Here is a 17636-nt window from a genome sequence, read left to right on the forward strand (position 1 = left end):
TTAACTTTTTTTTTTGATGAATATTGGATTTTGGACTATGTTTCAGCACTTCATCTTTATCTAGCCATTGTGCCAAATGCTAGCAATTGTCAAAAAGAATCTATTTTTGTATCACACATAACGATACAGTGTAGAAATGGTTCGTCTTTGTGTCATGACAGCTCTTCTGATTCTCATTTAATTCATGCAAGTGTACCCATCTATCAAGCTTCTTTACCTTGCCCATTTGTTTCTAATGGTCGAATATTGTTGGAATAGACACATCAAACCTTGCTGCTAATTAACAAGTAGGTTGAGGTGGATTTGCCTCTACCACAGCTCATCAGTATCCACCTTGGTCTCAGGTTGCCCATGTGGCTCATATCTAAGATTTAAATCACCACAATGGAACTTCGCAAACCATCGATGTACTGTGCATTCATTAGCCACATCCTTCCCAAACACTGTGTTGATGTTTCGAGCTGTCTGGCACTACATTGGTTCCACAATGGAATGCATATTCGAAAATTACACAAATTTTTGACTTATCCATGGTTTCACAAAAATTGCTCTAAAAAAAGGGTGAAAAATAATCACAAGCCAAACTGTGCATTTGGAAGACTGAGGATGTACTTTCACAATAAAAATAAAACAAGATGTGTCAAAGTGAAAGGTCGGAGATATCAACTGTCAAACTTAGTATTTAAGGAAATCGGACATTCATAGTTAATAACCTAATAGTTTTTCCCTTTAACTGGAAATAGAGAAGAATAAAATGTGTTGAGTTCTGGTTTTCCCTTAACAATACTGCATTGGTTCCAAGAAGTGAGTCTTACTCAAAAGTTTTATCACCAAGAATGTACCTTCATCTTATACCAAAGACTGTATCTCCTCATAAAAAATTTTTTTTATTAAAAACATTTGATCATCCTTAGCATTTTTTGTACACCTCTGCTCATTATACCTTTTTGTGAGTATTCTAATAGCTATTTGCTACTCTGATATATAGCTATGTGACTTTCCCCCCAACTTCTGTACATGATTATTAGTTCAAATATCTAAACTTAAGAAACCTGCCTGCTCAAGAACGTTAGTGTCTTGATACATCTTTCTCTTTTGTTCTTCATTGAGATAGGCTTTTGTTGTTGTTGTTTGGAGACCAGATCTCACTATTTTGCCCAGGCTGGGCTCAAACTTGCAATCCTCCCTGCTCAGCCTCCCAAGTAGCTGGGACTACAGGCATGCACCATTCATTGAGAAAATTCTTAACTGCACTGAAAGGGTGATCCTTTTGAGCTATTTCCCCTTTTATTGTCTCATATCATGGAAGCATATGTATCTTTTTGAAGATTTTGAAAATCCAGTTGCCAAACTAATATAAATCACTTCTTCATATGGCTTTAGGCATTAGCTTGGAAATAATATCCAGATTTAATGGTTTTAAATGAAACTTCCTAATTATTTACTCACAAGGAAAATTCTTTCAATCTTATGTAAAAAAACTGAATTATAATTTTTCTGAGTCCCTGTAGAAGATGTCTGTGTTTTAATTTTTTATATTATAATAGCAAAATATAGACATGTTGGAGGGCAATGAGATAGTAAGCAAAGTGTTAAATGAAAAGTTAAGTCTGTTATACTAATCCATCCTTCCCCCCTATTTAGGAACCCAGAAGTAAGCAATTTTAACTGTTTTGGTTGTAGTTCTTCAGGAGGTTTCTACCAAAGTTCTGTTTCTTGGTTTGTCACCTTTTAGATAGTATCTGTTGAGTTATATTATGAAGAATGAGGAATTTTTCACACCTCCTCTCTTCCTGGAATTCCCAGATTTTTAGTTTTATTATTAATTACTACATAATCTTAAATCTTAAATATCAAATAGGTATTTCTTTAACTTTAGACAATATTATTTAACTACCATTATGTTTAAGATGAGGAAATTTAACACCTCTGTACACTCCTTTCTTTCATCAACCGATTGTTTTATCTCATGAAATTTCAGTAATTTTAAAGTTACGTTTACTTTCTTTTCCTCACAGTATTACAATGACTACGGTGATATTATTAAGGAAACACTGAGTAAAACCAGGCAAATTGATAAAATTCAGTGTGCCAAGACTCTCATTCTCAGTTTGCAGCAGGTAAGGAATTTGGAAGGAGAGAGGCAAAGAATGGAAATAACATTACACTTCTGAGTGCTTAGTATGTGCTACGTGTCTTATATCATTTAAACTAGGTCATTTCATCAGTGCATTCATTACTGTGGATACTTTATGGTGTGAAGAAGGTATATTTTCCTTTCTTTCAGAATAGAATCCTATAGTTTACATTTCAAATAGATGCAATCCCAATTCTACTTTTGACCAGATGAAATGTCCAATTGGAAATTTAAAAAGAAAAGTGTAAAAAGTATTTAATGAGAAAGGGCACCAGAAGCATCCATATAAGAAAATGTATTGCATATATTATATAAATAAGATTTCTGGTAAATGCCTAATCAGTTAAAATAGAAATTTCAGGGGGCCTAGTGGTATGTGCATATATATGTCTACATATAAATGTATTTGGTTTATGATAAAGGTCTCAGTGGAGAAAGGATTGGTACTGTTCAATAAATGGTGATAGGTCACTTGACTATGTATTTGGAAAAATAGCTATTTATAGCCCTACCCAACATGTACCCAAAATAACTACTAGATGCATTATATATAAATGGTAAAGATAAAAGTTTATAAGAAAATAAGGGGATATTTTTTACATCTTTTTTTCTAAAGAAGGCACAAAGTTAAAAATTGATTATCTATATAAATTTAAATAGGTTTGTACATCAATCAGCACTTTGAACAAAGTTTAAAAAACAAATGACAGATTGGGGGAAATATTTTCAATCATATGTTAAAAATCCTACAAATGAGTAAGAAAGATAAATAAATCCCATAGAAAAGTAAGCATGGGATACAAAAAAGGCACTTTTCAGAGGAAGAATCTTACAAACCAATAAACATGAAAAGATTCATATTAATGTGGAATACAAAGTTAAGATGAGGAGATACTTATTACTGCTGAACAAATTGGCATGAAGTAAAATGATAAAGAAATGGAGAAAAAGGTCCCTTTTGAAAGAAGTTGCTCTTGTTTTAGAAGACAGTTTTGCAGTATATTTCAAAATTTAAGTCAGTAATTTTGCTTCTAGGTATCTACATGAATATATGCAAGTGTACACCAAGACATATATGTAAAAGATGTTTCATTGCAGCAGTCTCTGTAATAGTAAGATAGCAGAAATAGTCTAAATGTCCATCAATAGAGGTATCATTACATAAACTGAGATACTCTGAAGTAAGACAAAATATTAAGTGAAAAATAGCAAGTTTCAGGACAAAATATGTTGTTGTGATACCATTTATGTAAAGATAAAAACTTTATATGTATATGTAATATGTCTATACCAATTTAGAAAATTTCAGCCTTTTAACACTGGTTACCTTTGGAGAGACTAACAGTATTTTGTGGGAGACAGAAAGGAGAACTTTTACTTTGCTATCCCGTGAAGTTTTTTTACCATGAAAGGTATTCACTTTAAATATAAACTTTAAATCTTAAAGTTTAAGGCTGTTGTCTATACCTATCTGTGAAAACATTTTAAAAGTTTAAGAATTCATAAACAATTGTCTATGAATAAATTTGAAATCTGTGAAAGAACTGTTCCTTCCAGTAATGGCACAATAAGTAGTTCAGGTCAATCCACTGCTGAAGAAAACTAGAAAGATGGACAACCTTTTAGAACCCAGGAGCTATTCCAGGGAATGGTGTGATTAGAGTGAATTGAGAAATTGGGAAGTGAGGAACCGAAGAAAACAAATGTCAACAATACTCTTTAGGACCTTTGCTGTAAAGAGAATCAGAGAAATGGGTTGGTAACTGGCAGAGGAAATAAGGTCAAGAAATTGGGAGTATTTTTAAGATACAGCCATCTAGTAAAGAAAGAATAGTTAATGATGCAGGAGAGAGTGATAAACAAAGGAACAAAACCATTGAGTAGGTGAAACCTCCTGTACTCTTTTCTTCTCTAGTACAAGGGGATGGGGGTGGCTTTAGGTGAAAGTCTAGACAGTTCACCCCTCATAACAGGAGAGAAGGTAGGTGTGTACAGATACAATTACGTTTCTAGGTTTGGTAGTGGAATGATGATTGTGTTTATATTATTTACTACTCCAGGGTTTTGTTTTTGTTGTTATTTTGACAGTATATAGGTAACATATATATAATTTATCAGACTCCTCTACCTAGCTTAAGAAATTTTTGGTGTATTTTGTTATTGGGTGGAAAAAATCCTAGCCCCATATATCCAAATGGTCTTCTTTTATATAATGTTCTTTCTTATCTACAATATAAGTGAAAAAACAAAGTTCTGAATCTTATTTTTTTATATATTGCCATCTTGTAAAAATAACAGCAAAAAGAATATGTAAATATTTATAAATATATAGTATATTTCTATAAATATATTTCTTTTTCTCATCTCAAAATATATTCTTTATTATTATTATTATTTAAAAGAAGCAAATTCCTAACTGCTTTTAATCATACCACTAGCATGAAAATTAACTCAAGAAACTAGTAATATTAATAGTAGATGACTTGGAGTAAGGGAACAGAATGGCTGCAGTTCAGTGCAAGGAGAGAAACATTTCACCTTATGTCTTTTATACATTTTAAATTAGCTATTCTGAAAATAAATAAAATTTTAAAATTTCTGAGCTATAGACTTTTTCATCTTTTTTCTTTCTGCCAGCTATTTAATGAACTCGTTCAAGAACAAGGTCCCAACCTAGATAGGACATCTGCCCATGTCAGTGGCATTAAAGAATTGGCACGTCGCTTTGCCCTTACATTTGGACTGGACCAAATTAAGACACGAGAAGCAGTTGCCACACTTCACAAGTGAGTGAGAAGTACTTTCTGTTATAAAGAATTTTGTTTACTGAAATTTAAATGAAATAACTGTTATTTGACCCATTTTTAAAGTGACCAATAATAGAACTCTCAAGTTGTAAGAACTTTAGAGATTATCTAGATTAAAGATTCTCAACTAGTAGGGCACTTGTAATTTGAAAAAAAAACTTACTAAAACTAGCCATTTTTTTCTTTTTTCTTTCTTTTTTTTTTTTTTTTTTTTTTGAGACAGAGTCTTGCCCTGTTGCCATGGCTAGAGTGCTGTGGTGTCAGCCTAGCTCACAACCTCAAACTCCTGGGCATAAGCCATTCTCCTGTCTCAGCCTCCCTAGTGGCTGGGATACAAGTGCGTGCCACAACACCCCACTAACTTTTTCTATTTTTTCTATTGCTCAGACAGTAGAAATTAATTCTATTGCTCAGGCCGGTCTCAAACTCCTGACCTCAAACAGTCCTCCCACCTCGGCCCCCTGGAGTGCTGGGATTACAGGCATGAGCCACCATGCCTAGCCCATTTTTTTCATCTTACGAAGCATAGAAAGCAAAGTTTAGTAACATATTTTTGTCTGGTCTATCACGAAGAAAATGTTATGGGAGATGTGTTTAAAAAGACTGATTTGGTCAATGTCATTACAGAAAACTTTTTGTAAACTCACACAGCTGCTTGATACAATGACCAGCTCCAAGAAGCAAATTTTCTGACGATCTATCTTTCCAGGATACCATATTACCTCTAAAAAATACACATAGGAATTTAGCTTTGTTGCAGATATGTCATATATTCACGTTAGTCTACCATCTAAATTTATCAGATTTTAGTACCTTCAGTGATGATTTCACTACCTTCCCAAATGTTTTTGTAATTTTAACCCACTGAGAATACAATACTATCTGGCAAAATAAGATGATATTTTCTTTTACTTCAGGGATGGCATAGAGTTTGCCTTTAAATACCAAAATCAGAAAGGACAAGAATATCCACCTCCTAATCTGGCTTTTCTTGAAGTACTAAGTGAATTTTCTTCTAAACTTCTTCGACAGGACAAAAAGACTGTGTAAGTTGAACATTATAAGAAAAGTGGTTTTATAATGATTCCATTGTAATTTTAAATGTTTACTTTTAGAAAACTTTTTAGCCATCTAGATATAATTACTATTGATAATTTAAACTCTGATAATTTAAGGAGCTAATTTAGTTTTCTTTCAAGCATTTATATAGTTCTTTTCCTGCATATTCTAGAGTACTTTTTAGTATTCCAGAATATGCAAAATTAAATTAAGCAGGTGGAAATGATTTTTTTCCTTTTTTTTTTTTTTATTTATTTAGGATATTATGGAGGTACAAATATTCTGGTTACATGTAATGTGTTTGCACCGCCCAAGCCAGGACTACAAGCGTATCCCTCCCCCATACAGTGCGTTCCGCTTCCATTAGTTGTGGATTTACTCCCCCAACCCCCCTCCGACCAGCAGACAGAAAGCTCACAAATCAATAAACTGTCTCTCAAGGAAGAGCAAATTAATTCTAAACCTAGCAGAAGAAAAGAATTAACTAAGATCAGAGCAAAACTAAATGAAATTGAGAATAAAAGAACTATACAGATGATAATAAAACTGAAAGTTGGTTTTTCAAAAGTATAAATAAAATTGATAGCCCTCTTGCTTGATAGACAAGAAATAGAAAGGAAAGGACTTTAAGAAACTAATTCAGAAATGAAAAAGGAGAGATCACTACAGACATTGGAAATACAAAACATTACCTTTGAATACTCTAAAAATCTATATGCCCAAAAACTACAGAATGTGGAGGAAATGCACAAATTCTTGGAAACACATAACCTCCCTAAGCTCAATCACAAGGAAATTGAATTCCTAAAGAGCTCAGAAATTGGAGCAACAATAAAAAATCTTCCAAAAAAAAAACCCCGGACCAGATGGATTCACACCTGAATTTTCCCAAACCTACAAAGAACTCATACCTATACTGCAGAAATTATTCCAAAACCTTGAGAAGGATGATATCTTCCCCAACTCATTTTACGAAGCCAGTATCACCTTGATACCAAAGCCAGGAAAGAACAAAACAAAAAAAGAAAACTACAGACCAATATCTCTCATGAATATAGATGCAAAAATCCTCAACAAAATCTTAGCAAATTGAATCCAACAACACATCAAAAAAATAATTCATCATGACTAGGTGGGCTTTATCCCAGAGATGCAAGGCTAGTTCAACATACACAAATTTATAAATCTAATTCACCACATAAATAAAAGCAAGAACAAAGACCGTATGATTCTCCAACTAGACACAGAAAAAGCATTTGACAAAATCCAGCACACTTTTATGATAAAAACTCTTAACAAAATAGGCATAGATGGGACATTCCTTAAAATTATTAAGGCCATATATGATAAACCCATAGCCAGTATCATACTGAATGGGGAAAAACTGAAAGCATTCCCACTTAGAACAGGAACTAGACAAGGTTGCCCACTATCTCCACTTCTATTCAACATAGTGCTGGAAGTCCTTGCCAGAGCAGTCAAACAAGAAAAGGGAATTAAGGATGTCCAAATTGGGGCAGAAGAGGTCAAATTCTCACTCTTTGCTGATGATATGCTATTAAATCTAGAAAATCCCAAGGATTCAACCAAGAGACTCCTGGAATTGATAAATGAATTCAGTAAAGTTTCAGGATATAAAATTAGTGCCCACAAATCAGTGGCATTCATATACACCAATAACAGTCAAGCCAGAAATGATTTCATATTCTGCAATTCAAAGGTGTATCAACATTGGCTTAGCCATTGTGTAACCCTTCCTTCTTTACTTTTAATTTCATTTTAGTTTTATTTTCTATTTTATTTGACATGTTTCAAAAGATTGTTGTTTTTTTTTTTCTTGTTTGCTTTTTGTGGTCACTGATAACAATTTAAAGAAATATATATGTAGTTTTCAAAAGTAAATTTTGATGGGATAAGTTTTACTTAGCACCAAACTAGAAACTTTTCAAAAGGATGATACTGTAATGATTAATAGTTTATAAGAAAATAAGATGATATTTATAAAATTGATAGGAAGGAAAGTCAGTTATAATATTCTAAATAAAAAGAAATTTGGAGAGACAATTAATGCTTATATGAATATAAGTGATAGTTCTAAGGAAAGATGTTGACTTCATGTTGGTCAGAAAATATTTATTAAGCCCCTAATATGGTTAGCTATCATTCTAAAGATTATGTTCTAATGCAGCGGGGGGTGGGGGGGGTTGGGGGGGGACATATAAACAGGCAAGCAAACAAATAAGAGTTTCAGGTGCTGAAATGGGGTAATAGAGAATGATGGATGTTGAGTATTGGTGGGAGTAGAGTGGTTTGAAAACTTTTTTTTATAAAGGCATTTATAGCTATACATTTTCCTCTGAACATTAGCTACATCCTATAAATGTTGGTAGGTTGCATTTCGATTTTCATTCATCTCAAAGTATCTTCTCATTTCACTTGTTATTTTTGCTTTAACTTATTGGTTATTTAGAAGTATTTTAATTTTCACATTATTTCTGAATTTCTAAATTTTCCTTCTCCTATTGATTTCTAATTTCATTCCATTGTGGTCAGAAAGCATGCATTGTGTGATTTTAATCTTTTTAAATTTATATTTACAACTAATTGATCAGAACCAGTTACAAAATCCTTTGTTCCTTCTCCACTCCCCATGCTTCACTTGACTAGACTTAAATAATAAATAAAAATTATAAAATATAAAAATTAAATTTATGGGGGCTTGTTTTATGGACCAACATATGGTTTATCCTAGACAGTGTTCCATGTATGGTTGAGAAGAATGTGTTAATTCTTCTATTGTTGGGTGGAGTTTTGTTCTGTAAATGTCTTATGTTCTAGTTGGCTTCTAGTTTTGTTTATAGTGTTTTTCAAGTCTTTTATTTACTTTTTAATCTTTTGCTTACTTGTCCTATCTGTTTTTGAAAGTGGGGTATTGAAGTCTCCAACTATTATTATTGAATTGTCTATTTGTCCCTTCAATTCTGTCAGTTTTTGCATCATGTATTTTGGGACTCTGTTGTTAGGTATATATACATTTTTTTAATTATTTCAAAATATTATGGGGGTATAAATGTTTTGGTGCATGGTTCCCTTGTATAATGCTTAAGTCGGGGCTCTTGGTTTGCCCATCACAAGAATAGTGTTCATTACACCCAACCAGGTAAGTTTTTATCCGTCACCAACCCCCACACTTCACCTTTGTTGGTTTCCCATGTCCTTTATATCTCTTTGTGCCCGGGTGTTCGTACACATTTTTAATTGTTCTATATTCCTAATCAGTTGACTTTTATTCTAAAATGTCATTCTTTGTCTCTATAATTTTTGTCTTAAAGTCTGTTTTGTCTGATATTATTAATAGTATAACCACTCCAGCTTTATTTTGGTTACTGCTTGTGTGGTATACCTTTTTTCCATCCTTTTACTTTCTGCTTTTGTGTCTTTGAATCTAATGTGTTTCTGTAGACAGCAAGTTGGTTCATGTTTTTGTTGTTGTTGTTGTTGTTGTTGTTTTCTTGAGACAGAGTCTCACTCTGTTGCCCAGGCTAGAGTGCTATGGCGTCAGCCTAGCTCACAGCAACCTCAAACTCCTGGGCTCAAGCAATCCTACTGCCTCAGCCTCCCGAGTAGCTGGGACTACAGGCATGTGCCACCATGCCCGGCTAATTTTTTCTATATATTTTTAGTAGTCCAGCTAATTTCTTTCTATTTTTTTAGTAGAGACAGGGTCTCGCTCTTGCTCAGGCTGGTCTCGAACTCCTAAGCTCAAACAATCCGCCAGCCTCAGCCTCCCAGAGTGCTAGGATTATAGGCGTGAGCCACCATGCCCGGCCAGTTCATGGTTTCTTTTAATCAACCTGACAATCTCTGCTAGTAAACTTTTTGTTTTCTATATGTCTTGTGGGGGGTTTTTTGTTATCGTTCTTTCTCCTTCACTGTCTTCGTTTATATTAAGTGAATATTTTCTAGTGTAACATATTAATTCCTTTAATGATATTTAATTATATTCCTTAAGTTATTTTCTTAGTGGTTTTTCTGTAGGCCTTACAATATACATCTTATCAAAATTTACTTTAGATTTATTCTTGTTTATTCTAAGAAAATATAAAAGCTTTAATTCTAACTTCATTTCCTTCCTCCCTTTTTTGTGCAATTGTTATACATAGTACATCTGTATATTACAAACCCAATAATACATTGTTGTAATTATTACTTGAGCTAATCTTGTATTTTTTAAAGAAGCTGAGAAAAGAAAGTATATATTTAGAAAGTTTGTTATATTAACCCCTATTTACCATTTCTGGTTCTCTTTATTTCTTCCTATGGGTTTGAATTACCATCTGCTGTCATTCCCATACTTTAATACAACTTCTCTCTCACCTCTTTTGTGCTTATTGTCAAAGATACTACATTGCTATGTTATGGGCTCAACAATATAGTAATATACATATTGGTTTATACAATTGCTTTCTTTTTTTTTTTTTAGAGTCTCACTCTGTTCCTTGGGCTAGAGTGCCGTAGCGTCAGCCTAGCTAGAGTGCCGTAGCGTCAGCCTAGCTCACAGCAACCTCAAACTCCTGGGCTCAAATGATCCTTCTGCCTCAGCCTCCTGAATAGCTGGGACTACAGGCATGCGCCACTATGCCCAGCTAATATTTTGTATATATTTTAGTTGTTTGGCTAATTTCTTTCTATTTTTTTTTTTTTAGTAGAGAGGGAGTCTTGCTCTTGCTCAGGCTTGGTCTCAAACTCCTGAGATCAAACAATCCACCCACCTCGGCCTCCCAGAGTGCTAGGATTACAGTGAGCCACCATGCCCAGCCTATACAATTGCTTTTTAAATCAGTTGAGAGAGAAAGGATAAGTAAATATGTAATCATACTGTCTTTTATAACTACCTACTAATTACCTTTACTAGCACTCTTGTTTTTTCATGTAAATTCAGTTACCCTCTGGTGTCATTTTTCAGCTTAAAGAACTTCCTTTAAGTATTTCTTGTAACGCAGGTCTGCTAGCAACAAATTCTCTCAGCTTTTGTTCATCTGGGAGTATATTTTGTCTTTAGTTTTGATATATAGTTTTGCTGGATGTAAGATTCTTGTTTGATAGTTTTTTGCTTTTAGCACTTTGACTATGTCATTCTACTGCCTTCTGGCCTCCATTGTGTCAGATGAGAATTAATCATGATTAATATTATTGGATTTCCTTTGTATGTAATGAGTTATTTTCTCTTACTACTTTCAAGATTTTTTTTTTTAATTTTTAAAAATTTTATTTATTTATTTATTTAGGCAGGACTGTAGCCTCAAACTCCTAGGCTCAAGCAATCCCAGGATTGTGATCCCAGGAGTGTTCTTCTCTGTTGTCTCTTTGTTAAACTTCTGGCTGTTCTGCATTGTCCCTTGTTGCTGCTAGTATTAAAGGGCTACCAGCACCCTCTTATTTGCTCTCCATCAGAATCTGTGTTGTCAATGCCCTTAGGAAAGGATTTTTCTACTCTTCATTCCAAAAAAAGTCAGCCCCCCGCCTTCCCACACCCTGCCACCACCCCTCCAGAGCTGTAGAACTTCTTTCTTACAGCCTGCCTCAGCCCCTGGACAGAACTTTTATGCCATTAAATGAAAAGGGGGAGGAATGAAATGAGACAGGATATCATCTCTCTTCTCTCAGGATAACATCCCTGCTCTTTGAGCAGGGGAGGCACGGGTAACCCCAGGTTCTTAGCTTGTCCCTCCAGGTATGGAACTCTGCAATAGAATTGAGGTGGGGCATTCAGGGCCCCAGTGGAGCTGGGCTTGAGGGAGTTTCTACCCCAGCAATGGAGGCTAGGTGGGAAAAAGGAGCCTCAGTCCTCCTGTTTGCTTCTCAGAATAGAGCTTCTGTAACAGAGGGCTGGGGGTTGATGAGAAATGAAAATGGTATGCTCCTTTCTTTCAGGGTAGCCCTAAGCTGGAAACTAGAGAGAAAGGGAGCCCCCATCTTCTCAGCCAGCTGCCTGGGGCACAATACAGAGCTGTACTGGGGGAGAGGAGACAAGGAAAGGGAACAGGGCTGCAAGGGGTTCAAATGCTGCAAACTCTTGCTGTTCTTACCAAGATTTAGTAGATTTTCTTGAATAAATTTTTCTCTATTTGCTATATGCTCTTAAGATAATTTGCGAAGACTTTAAATTATTCTGTTTTATAATTTTTAACAGTTAAAGGTTGTTTTGTTGGGGAGAGGGTATGCTAACCTCCTCACTTCACCATTCCAGAAATCCTGCTCTGGTTTGAACACATTAAAAGAAAATTCAGTAATCTTTTTGAGCCAAACTTCGGGTGTTTTTTGAACTTTGTTTGGTGTTTAAAAGCAAAGGGAGAAATATAGGAGATATGTCCCCTGCCCCCTGCCCCACCCCCCCCACACACACTACACATACCCTTAGTGATACATTCTCTTGTTTTAAAGTATTACAGGAAGATGTGAAACAAAACCTTAAATTCTCAGGTGATGAAAAAATTTAAATAAGTGATACATGAACTGCTTTCATGAAAATCACTGCTGCTTCTGTTGTGTTTCTAGTCATTCCTACCTAGAGAAGTTCCTTACCGAGCAGATGATGGAAAGGAGAGAAGATGTGTGGCTTCCACTCATATCCTATAGAAATTCATTAGTTACTGGGGGTGAAGATGATAGAATGTCTGTGAACAGTGGAAGTAGCAGCAGCAAAACCTCCTCAGTAAGGAATAAGAAAGGACGACCCCCACTTCATAAAAAACGAGTAGAAGGTAAGTCTGCTTTTACACTATGAGCCAAACAGTTTGCCTGGTTTTATAGATAAAAAAAAAAAGTGGCAAATAATCTGTTGATGCAAGATAATAGTGTTAAGCACATGATTTCGTTGTATATTTGATATACACTGAGATGTTCAGGGAAAAGGTCATAATAGACAAATTGGGACAGAAAAGGGTCAAGGATAGCCAGGTGCAGTGGCTTGCACCTTTATCTCAGCTACGGGGAAGCTGAGGCAGGAGGATCACTTGAGCCCAGGAGTTCAAGAATAGTGTAGGCAACATTGTGAGACCCGCCCCTTCCCCTCCAAAAAAAGAAAGAAAGAAAAGAGTTAAGGAAAAAGTATTTGAAGAAGCATGGAGCAGAGAAGAAATAAGCACAGAGAAAAAAAGTAAAGAGTAATGAAGGTCTATAAAATTGACCCCCCAATAATCCTCAGTACATTAAAATTTTAAACAAGATAGTCAATTTGAATACTAGAATAGCTTTCCAGTTCTACCACTTGGCTGGATAATTTATTTTTGTATGTAAGACAGTGATTGGCCAAATCTGGTTTTATAACCCCTCTTGGACTATAGAGAACGGGAAGTTGAACTGTCATGAAAATCTGATCAATAGTACGTATTCCCATGTCCAAAAAGACTAAAAATTACTCTGTTAAAACAAAGCATACCTCTTAAACTTGCTGAGAGAAGTCTCAATGTAAAAATGCTTATTTCCTCAAATAATCTTCCCCCTTCTCCATGCTTCTCATTATAAATTTTCTCCAAACCAAGAGAGGTGGGCTGTGATGAGTCCTACTCTCTTGGTCTTTTTTACAACTTTCTGTCCACCTTTCATCATCTTAACCTCTGCTGCCTAAAAAAGTGACTAAGGGTTTTGCAAAAATCTCTGGCATTAGTTGGAATTTAAATCTAATGTTCTTTTCCTTATTCAGGAGACAATATCAACTATTGATGAAGAGCACAAATTCTAAAATCAGAGTTCTAGAATTCAAACCTGGCCTTCTCATTTATCAGCTGTATGACCTTTGAGCATATTATTTAACATCTTAAAGCTTCAATCATTGATCAAGTGAAGTATAATCAGAGTACCTATCCTGTCAGTTACTTGGAATATTAAATGAGATACTCCAAATAAAACAACTTAGTGTACACACAGTACTGAGCACAGTGTTTAACACATAGGTAGCATTCAACGAATGTTAGCTGCTATTATCAGAATGTTATCATCATTATATAGTAATGCTTCTTATCTAGCATCAGTCAGTGGATGAGGCAGCACCTATATTTCAAGAGAATGAAAGAATTAGTGTTAAATGTTAAAGTTTAACAAACTCTTCACAAAGTTTAAGATTTCCTTTCAAGTTTCAGCTTTCGGACTTAAAGTCTTTATAGTCCGGAGAATGAAAACATAAAATCCTCTCTATGTACTATAGGATCTTGGACTTTTCTCTAAAGAATGACTCCAGTCATTTCCCTTTGAAAATATCTTCTAGAGCAGCTCCTATCAGAGTGTTCCATATGTAAATGATTTTCCCCTGTACTCACAGCTTTTCTTAGGTGTAATATTCTTATTAGCCAGCACTCATGAAGTCTTTATTAGGTACTAGGAATGTTTTACATGTATTTAATCATTTATTTGACTAATACTTGTAAAGTCACTGGCACATAAGTGTCATAGAAAGGTTTTATAAGTCAACTCAGAGTTCAACATTATTATCTAAATTTTACACAGAAGAAATTAAGGCCTAGAGAATTTAGAGAACCATGTATAAATCACTAATGGAACATTCAGTTATTATCTTCAAGATTAAGGGAAGCATATATGGACCAGATAACCTAATTTGGTAATTGTTAAATTGCAAAAAAGAAAACTGCTCTGTATTGATTTGAAATTTACAAAATGACAAAGATAGGTTGCATGCCCAGAACTCTTAGGCCCTGGAATGTCATCCGTGTGGGATGAAAATGAGAGTATTATAAGAAATGTTTTCATGGAGGAATCTTTTAAATCTCAAGAAGAGTGAGTTCTTGCTGAAATTATTCATTCATTCATTCAGTAAGTCTCCACCAAGCACCTTCCTAAGAACTGTGCTAAGTGCTACAGATTAGGTATTAATAAAAGACCTCAAGCTAGGCGCGGTGGCTCACGCCTGTAATCCTAGCACTCTGGGAGGCCAAGGCGGGCAGATCGTTTGAGTTCAGGAGTTCGAGACCACCCTGAGCAAGAGCAAGACCCCGTTTCTACTAAAAAACAGAAAGAAATTAGCTGGACAACTAAAAAAAATATATAGAAAAAAATTAGCGGGCATGGTGGCGCATGCCTGTAGTCCCAGCTACCCGGGAGGCTGAGGCATGAGGATCGCTTGAGCCCAGGAGTTGTGAGCTAGGCTGACGCCATGGCACTCTAGCCTGGGCAACAGAGTGAGTCTCTGTCTCAAAAAATAAAAAAATTAAAAAAAAAAAAAGAGAGAGAGCTCATAGTGTAGATGGGGAGAGAAGAGAAACAGGTAGTTTGATTTCAGCATGGGTAGTCCCAGCAGAGGTGGGGGACTTGCAGCCTTCTGATTTCAAGATTGTTCTTTTTTAAGCACCAGAGGAGGCAAGAAAAGCTTCGTCTTTCTCTGCTGCACCCCTTTTTAATAAAAGGATTTGTTCTGTAAAATTTGGATTCAGTCAAAAGGCTTCACTTCAGGACCTAGAAAGCTACAGGTTCCCCACTCCTGAATGAATCAAAAAAGATTTTCTAGAAAAAAATGACATGTATTAGAGAGCTGACAGATGAGTTTACCAGGTTCAGAACCTAAATTATACTAATCTTTTTATCATAAAATTTTAAGTATGGCAGAGAATAAAAGTTTTTAATTAAATGTGGAATGAAAAGTGATATGATTAGATGATAAAACACATTTTTGTTGATTAACTAAGAGATTCAATAGTGAGCTTCAGATCAGTGGAATGACCTTAATCACACAATGGGTTGGTATTTCATGGGACAGAAAAGCCAATCCAGAAGGTACATATGTGTCTGACAAAATATTGGAAACCTGAGAAATACACTGAGAGAGATGGAATGCTTGCTGGCAAACGAGGAAATTAACATGTACATATCTCTGAGACCTAATAGGAAGAGGAAAAACAACAGGAGTCATACTAAAGTTTGTGATTAAAATTCTTCAGAAGGAAAACCATAGCCATAATAGTTTTTTAAAAGCCTTCTCATATTAATTTAGAATTTTTATAGGTAGTAACTTTTTTTTAAGAGATAGAGTCTCTCTCTGTTGCCCAGACTAGAGGGCAGTGATGCAATCATAGCTCACTGTAACATTGAATTCCTGGGCTCAAGCAGTCCTCCTGCCTCCGCCTCTTGAGTAGCTAGGACTACAGGCATGCGTCACCAGGTCCAGCTAATTTTTTTTTTTTTTAAATGGAGATGGAGTCTCACTATGTTGCCCAGGCTGGTCTTGGACTCCTGGCCTCAATCAATCCTCCTGCCTTGGCCTCCTAAAGTACTGGGATTACAGGCATGAGCTACCACACCCCCCAGAAACTTTATAATTATATAATATTTTATCAGGATAGTTTAGATATAGACATAATGCTTTAATCTGCTCTTTATAAACCATCTTCAGAAGAAGGAAAAAACAGTTCCTGGCTCCTTAAAGGAACTTAAATCTAATTACAAAGATAATTTGTACACATGACAAATGACATACCTGCTCATGCAGGATACTAAGTGAGGGCTGGGTGGGGTGATCGGGCTTCCCTGAGGACTTAGAGGCATGAAAACAGTGAGCCTCTCTACCCATCTCCACATGTATAACGTGGCAGAAAGAGTTATTTCTCTGGTGACCAGTGTCCAATTGTGCAAAGAGATGTGCTGATTTCTCCGTAATGGCCAGCCAGGTTTTAAGTACTACTGTCTGGGGCCCCTGTGAGGCCTAGGAAATAGGCCCTTTATTGCTTGAGCAAAGGAAAGTTGGCGAGGTCTCTGTCTGGTCCCACTCTTCCCCTTCTAGGGTGAATGAATCCTTAGAGATGATAGGACTTTAAGCGATGATAATGTGATGATAGCTAACATTTGATCATTATGTATGTTACCTCATTTAATCCTCCCAACTCTGTTGGGTTAGGTACCGATATCCCCATTTTACATATGAGAAAACCTTGGAAGTTTAGTAACTTATACAAAGGTCACACAAGTAAGTAGTGGAACCTAGGATTCACATTCAGCAACCTAACTGCAGAGCCATGCTCTTCAGGTCTATGCTATAACTGCCGCCAGAGTTCACTCCACCCATAATGTTCTGTGACTCTAACTGGAATTTTATAGATGAGAGTCTGGATAACACATGGCTAAACAGGACCGACACCATGATTCAGACTCCTGGCCCCCTGCCAGCACCACAACTCACGTCCACTGTACTGCGGGAGAATAGTCGACCCATGGGAGAGCAGATTCAAGAACCTGAGTCTGAACATGGTTCTGAACCAGACTTTTTACACAAGTAAGTAGTAAAAGTTTGTTTTCTTGGCATAAAACCTTTAACTGTTAAAGTAAAACTATTTAAGAAAAACTTTATTTATTCATCAAAGCATATAGCTAGCCAGTTTGCGAGAAAACAAAGCCGCAAATAGGGATAATTTATATGAGAAGATCTATAAAGAGTCTAAAAACATTGTGGATACCAGTTCCTCAAAGTTCACAGACCTTTAAATGCATACTGTCTCACTAAGTGCTAATTTTAGTCAGAGTTTGCATTTTCATTGGGCAGATTTATTTCTAATTGGGGACTTGCCAAGAAGATAATGCAGGTTACTTCCTTGGCAAGAGAACCTGTGAGAGCCTCTGCTAAGTTATCA

At 35.6% G+C, this 17636-nt stretch overlaps 1 protein-coding gene across 1 annotated transcript in view; it reads left to right on the forward strand.

The window, feature by feature from the left end:
• The window catches only part of STAG1 (STAG1 cohesin complex component), a 346671-nt gene that overhangs the window by 322187 nt on the left and 6848 nt on the right, over positions 1-17636 (forward strand). Inside the window, exons 26-30 of the mRNA XM_069473208.1 lie at positions 2019-2120; positions 4775-4923; positions 5862-5990; positions 12562-12767; positions 17107-17281. Of these exons, the coding sequence (XP_069329309.1) occupies positions 2019-2120; positions 4775-4923; positions 5862-5990; positions 12562-12767; positions 17107-17281 (761 nt within the window). The remainder of the gene's footprint in view (positions 1-2018; positions 2121-4774; positions 4924-5861; positions 5991-12561; positions 12768-17106; positions 17282-17636) is intronic.

Source organism: Eulemur rufifrons, chromosome 7, assembly GCF_041146395.1.
Source record: "Eulemur rufifrons isolate Redbay chromosome 7, OSU_ERuf_1, whole genome shotgun sequence".
NCBI lineage: Eukaryota > Metazoa > Chordata > Mammalia > Primates > Lemuridae > Eulemur > Eulemur rufifrons.